The sequence below is a fragment of the Anneissia japonica genome, unplaced genomic scaffold (assembly GCF_011630105.1).
Source record: "Anneissia japonica isolate Jap-2015-1 unplaced genomic scaffold, ASM1163010v1 scaffold287917_len653891_cov171, whole genome shotgun sequence".
In the NCBI taxonomy this organism is placed as follows: domain Eukaryota; kingdom Metazoa; phylum Echinodermata; class Crinoidea; order Comatulida; family Comatulidae; genus Anneissia; species Anneissia japonica.
Genome location: NW_022747660.1, coordinates 608817 through 615397, shown reverse-complemented (window position 1 = coordinate 615397; position 6581 = coordinate 608817). Strand labels below are relative to the sequence as shown.

General features: G+C 33.5%; 1 protein-coding gene across 3 annotated transcripts in view; it reads right to left on the bottom strand.

Moving 5' to 3' along the window:
• Positions 1-6581, bottom strand: part of LOC117120533 (mucolipin-3-like) — a 29698-nt gene that overhangs the window by 2666 nt on the left and 20451 nt on the right. For all 3 annotated transcript variants that reach the window (XM_033265544.1, XM_033265545.1, XM_033265546.1), the window contains 7 exons: positions 6342-6438; positions 5689-5813; positions 4307-4456; positions 3304-3405; positions 2950-3072; positions 2213-2419; positions 161-300 (listed from right to left, as the gene is read on the bottom strand). In XM_033265544.1, coding sequence (XP_033121435.1) covers positions 161-300; positions 2213-2419; positions 2950-3072; positions 3304-3405; positions 4307-4456; positions 5689-5813; positions 6342-6438 — 944 coding nt within the window. The remainder of the gene's footprint in view (positions 1-160; positions 301-2212; positions 2420-2949; positions 3073-3303; positions 3406-4306; positions 4457-5688; positions 5814-6341; positions 6439-6581) is intronic.

The window sequence follows — 6581 nt, the reverse complement described above, 5'->3', positions numbered from 1 at the left end:
TTATATTTCTCAACTTATCTGTTTTTGAAGTGTCTAGCATTGGGATAAAAGAGAATCTCTCTCTTGTTATATGTAATCGTTTTAAAGGTATCTTGCACCTTGAATATTCTATTACGAAAATGATATCTTGTATTTGAAATTCAGTGACCTGTCAACTTACCTTCGACCAAAGCATCTAGATAAGCATGACCTCTCTGGTGTCTCAGATGGAACTCTAAAGCACCCAGACTCTGGAAGATCTGTGCACTTGTTGACAAAAGTCATCAATTCACTCATTGGCCATCCATTTTTCTGATAATCCTGAAGGGAAAAACACCTTGTTAACAATTGGTTAAGCTCTGTCTACACTGTCAAATTTTCTTTGACAAAGAAACTGTTGTGTGCCAATATATAGTCATGATGTACACATACAGTTGAATTTGCCTAAGCCGAATAAAAAATGGCATTGAAAAATTGTATGACTAGATAAAATTTGATCTTACAGATCATTAAGGGAAAACACAAAAATCCGGCATGTGAAATAAGATCGACTTAGAAATGATTTGAGTTAGGCAAAGTCGACTTAGGTAAGTTTAACTGTATATGGTCATGGTGTGATGTCCTTATGACTATAGTCACATGTTCTTGTAAAATAAAATTTGATAGTCTGGACAGGGCTTTATAAAAGCAGTACAAATAAATAGCCCTGATTCACACAACAAAAAAGGTAGTAAATTTTAACAGGAATATCTGATCCAATCTTTTCCTACAGAAATTTGTCACTTACACACAGCTAATTATAAACTACTAAAAGTGTGGTACAATTGATATGCACAGAATGAAGATACGCATGATTCCAATGTGAAAGATAAGCTGTGCCACTTTTACCATGCGCACAGATCGTTGCTAAAAGTAAATGTAGGTAGGAGTATAATTCATAACTTGTAGAGTCATTGTGCTGAATTGTGTATGGGCGTGGTCCGTAACTACCAAGCTGCTGTAAAGAGGCGCTTATAGTAGCTACACATGTTCACATTATTCCACAACGACTGGGGCTAAAATGAGTCATATTATTGGGGAAACCCCCTACGCTTTAGAAAGATGTAATGGGTTCTTCTTTAAAGTGCACACGAGCCAGATGTGTACATTAATGGACCGCCATTTTAAGTTTTTACTCTAAAAGACTTGGATCTCCCACCGAACTCTAGGTAAGGAGCGGCGTGAACCAGCATTAAAGACTGTAGTTAGCAGTGCTCCTGCCTTACGGCTCGGCTACTTAACTCGCCCCAAATATCTTGGAAACTTTGCAAGCCTTTTTAAGGTCTGTTTTTTTACCGAGATATGATTGTATTTGTACTAAGGTGTGCAGTCTCACAAACCAAAATGTCAATGCTAGGGGTCATATCTTGGTGCAATTTCTTAATATTTAGTATGTTTCTATCATATGAATCGAGTGTAAGGTATACTTATTTACATGTAACAATTATCATTTTTTTTTTAAATTATTATTTTTTTTATTGACAATCACCCTAAACAAGGGTAATGAAGCCACTCAAGGTTAAAGGGGTTACATATTTAAAAGAAACCGGTTCACAAGAGATTTAAATTGAAAAGGTTGATAAACAAAAGGAAAACAGAATGAAGGCAATGAGTTCCAAAGAGAAACAGAACGACAGCTGAATGCATATGAAAGGTCTACAGTCTTTTTTGAAAGAACGAGTCAGTGGATGGGATGTAAAACCAAGACGAGAAAGTCTTACGTTGTGGCAAGAGAGAAAACAAATCCTCAGTACAGTGATGGTATGATGGTAAACAAGACGAGACAGTGGCAGCATTACTAGGGAACGGGGCATTTGCCCCCCCCCCCCCTGAAAATTTTCTTTCCCCACCTCTAGTTTACCCCCACCCCCTCAGAAAGACCAAAAACCATCGGAGAGAAAAAAATTATAATATATATTTTCTACATATTAGTAGACTATCTACCTGTAAAATTGATTAAATAAGCCTCCAAAATCCCTAAATTGTCATATTTTTCAGGGGCTTCTCCCCCTGGACCACGCCCACCTTAGGCCACCCCAGCATATTGCCCCCTAAAATTTTAGCTTTCCCCTTACTTGCTCCTCCCAGATTTCAGACGCTGGCACCGCCACTGATGATAGAGTAAACTTAAACATCAAAATTGTATTTCTATTCTACCATTATACATTAAATATAAATTTAACAATTAACCTACTTTTAAAGTTTCATAAGTGTCCATGATAACAGCGATGAATAGACTGAGAACAACATAGATGAACAAACTAATGAAGGAATACAGATATGCTTTGCTGAAGACCCAAATCATGTAACTCTTTTTCGACATCTCGGCAAATGTGGCAAACATGTCATCACCATTCACAAGTGAGTACATACATTCTAATGCTCTTGTTAATGTACGAAACTGTAGAAAAAAAAACATCCATCAACAATTTTAATATAAAACATGTTTTATTTATTAACATTATGGGAAATGCTTAGGAAATATTAATAAGAATGAGTTTCGCCATTTGATGCATTCATCCCTGTAAAAGTTACTTAGGAAGGTCAATTGCTGTATATTCTCTCACCCTTGAATGCACAAACTTAAAAGCTTATATTAGGATAGAAAAGAGTATTTTACCATAAGTCATTTAAAAACTTTAAGACATTTTTTAGCTAACCTAATTTTATAATGAACGCAACACGATGAGGTGCGATAAAAAGGGATGACAAACCACTTAAACTGTCACCGATTATCAGCAAACAGGGTTGAATTTATAGGTGAGCCTTGTGATTCCATTATGTTTTATGAGATGTTTTAAAGAAAACTGGCATTTTCTATTTAGTATTTGACGTTTATTATCAAGGACTTGAATAGCAGCAGTACAATTACCTAGATAGATTGTCTATATTTACACTACAGTACATCAAAGCTAAAAAGTAAAGACCTACCTTATAATGATAAGGACCTAGCACAATCCAACCACAAAATGCATAGCCCATGTATATTGTTCCAGCACATATTAAGAACCTCATCATATTTGGCATTGCATTTTTCATTGTCAAGATCAATATCTGAAAAAAAATAATTTATTCACTTATTCGAGAGTGGTGCTTATAAAAAATATTGGTGTGGCCCTTTCCATGCCATGTTCCCATGTTATACCTATCTCATGTATTCCCATAGTCTATATAGCCTATATATGGTCATGATGTGGTGTTATTGTGTCCATATTCAAGCATGTTAAAAAAAAAAAAAAAATAACTGGAATGGGGAGTGTATTGTAGTTGATTGACTTTACTTACATTGTAATTTGAAGAGAAACCCAAATACCGCAAGATTCCACACCAGACCAGAAGACATCCAATTCCAAGCAATACACTGCATAAATCATAACTTGAAACATTCTAAGATAATAAAATGAAACACAAAACCACATGCAATTGTTTATAGCATGTACTCTGCTTCTATCGAATACAGTATAAAGCTCTACCCAGACTATTACATTTTCTTTGACAAAAAATTGTTGTATGCCCATATATAGTCATGATATGCCCATATATGGTCATGAGGTGATGTCATCCATACCATATTTAGATATATCACATGATTATGTCAAGCAAAATTTGATAGTCTGGACAGGGCTTAAAGTATTCACATCGTTTTCAATGGCTCCCTCAATTTAATATAAAAGTTACAAATACAACTACTCAAACCATATGCTACGCTCCTGCCTCGCTGTATACATGAATTTGATTGCATACTATATATTTCATTCTAGTTTACTTGGCCTCTTCGTAGTAAGGCTTAGTTAATAATTTATTATTATTAATAATGGTTAATTAAATAATATTAGTGGATGTAATAAATTTGTATTCTAGGCCTAAAGGTGCGCATTTCCTATGGCAGGCATCTTGTTGAGTACTGATTCACAACTCTACATCGCTTCATTGCATAGTTAGCACTCTAATTTGAAGGCTCGCAATCTATGTGCCATGGCCCAATTTTGGGCCACAAAACATTTTTTTGGGGGGGGGGGCCGTGAAGTCCCCCAAATGAGAAAAACATTTTTGTTAAAATGCATAATAAACATGCAGTTTATAGAAAATTTTGACTAATACAACGGATAATAATGTAAAATTTGTGTACATCACAAGGAGGTAATTTTCATGATCAGAACTTCTTGCCAGGTTATGTCCCTGGTGCAGCTTGGTTGAGGCTTGGTGCCTAAAATCTCAAAGTAGGCTGTGAAGTAAAAAGGTTGCAGAATTTTGCACTAGCTGATATAAAACCTCTATGCTAACTTACCTTCTGTTCAATTTGCAGTTTCAACATTGAACCAAACATCACCAGCAAATCGCTCACTAGAATCTCAACAAGCCAAAAGTCATAGAACTTAAGCCGATCACTGGATGTCAATGATTTGTTGAACTTCTCCAAGAAAAACTTAACTGTTTTCTGGAAATATCATCGATAAAATATATTTTGCTCTGTCCAAACGAGGCATGTTGGGGCAAAATGGTTGTAACAAAGATTGAAATTCAAGTTATAGGTATTTTCAGGTACCTGAGTATGTGATCTTTAAAATGAGGGGTCATTCATTAATATTGGACATTTCAAGCCTAGGTTATTGGAAAGTGAAAGTACAGTACTCTTAGAGTCAAGATAAACATGATTTTGAGTAATTGCCTTTCGAAGTCATTTGTGCATACATTGTTTAATAGAATGAACTATGAAAAATAACATTAAATAAACAATTTGTTAACCACTTCCAGAACTAATACTTTGGGACATGATTAATAAGACATTACTGTTGATCTATAGTGAAATACAAATTTGGATTTTTAGGCAATTTTTGAGGTCCCATATTTTATACCTTATTTACTTAATACTGGACTGTGCGACAACTTAACCATTTCACCACAACATGCCTCAAATAATAAATTCTTTGAAAAAAAAAAAAAAATAAAAAAAATTATTGCCCATATATAGTCATGATGTGCCCATTTATGTTCATGATGTGATGTCATCATGACAACATTTTAAATATGCCTGTCACATTTTTTTGTCAAATGCAATTTGACAGTGTGGACAAGGCTCAAGATGCACACAACAAGCATGTCCTGAAGTGTAAGATTTTGGGCTTTAAGTCAAAAAATCAACTTCCTGAATTCGGACAGTGTGTCATATGCCCATATTTGGGTGTAATATGACAATGACATCATCATGCCTATATGGGCACTCTCCGCACAATCGTATTTTATGTGACAAAGTTTTGTAATGTGCCCATACTGGGATGATGATGTCATATTACACCCAAATATTTGTCACACAAAATGTGATAGTGTCACCAGAGATTAAATAATAGTTGTGGTAATTTGAAGCATTATGACACTGATTAATAATGTATATAATTAATATAGGTATTTATATTTTTGTTATTTAAAATTTATATTTTGTCCATTGCAAATAATAGTACTTAATTGTTTATATCTTTTCGGAAATTGTTTCAATTTTTTTGTATATACAATCAATATTAATGCCTCTTTATTTCCTAATGCAGTGTAATGCAATCAAATTCAGCTATTTTCTTTCGATTGTAAATTATATACCAGAATTAAAAAAAGGAAAAAAAAAAAAACACTATTGTCTGAATGTTTTAAAAGAACAACTGAAAAAAAAAATCTCACTTTTTTCATCTTGCGAGCATTACACAAGGATCTGCAACACAGCACAAACGATAGAAGAGACAACAATGCCACAACAATGTCAAACATCATCAGCAATTTTCTAGTTGTATTATAACTGACATTGTCTACAAAGAATTACTTAAGATGAATGAATTTAGTCATATAATGGATTTAATCAAAGCTAATGTGTATCACTGAGATCATTATAAGAATTCATGGAATTAAGACCACAAAAAATGTTAAGTTTGCTAAATAATAACAATTTTAAAAGTACAGACCGGTATTAACTGTCATTATATTTTGTAAAAGGATTTGTGCACTCTATAAATCTTATAAAATAAATAAATTAAAATTGGCTCAAATAGTAGTTCTTTTTAAATATGTAATTCCAATGGAAGTAGATATTGATTTTTTGGGGTTATCCTGAGCAGTGTATGTAAATGTTAACATGTTTTCAAATCCTTTTTCTGCTAAATTTGTCATTTGTTATTGTTTATGATCTGTTTTTTCCCCAATATTGACCAAATGAATAAATAGCCAAGAGGTAGATCAGGAAAGTGAAAAGTAGTATGGCAAGATATGGAATGTATGGTATAGCTACGAAGAGATGTTCATCAAGATGTAAACTGAATAGGTTTAAACTTCGAACCTACCTCCTTCAAAGCTTCTAGTACATTGTAATCGAAATTCATGTGCCTGGTTAATTTCAGGTTTTATTCTTCCATTGTGCTCTTCATTTGAGAATAAAATCTAAACAAATATAATTCAGTGTCATAATAATTATCATTAATATTATTACTATTACTTATATTATTATTACTAGTTACATTAGTCTCTTATACACATCTAGATGTGTATAAGAGACAGAGTTATAGGTATTTTCAGGTACCTGA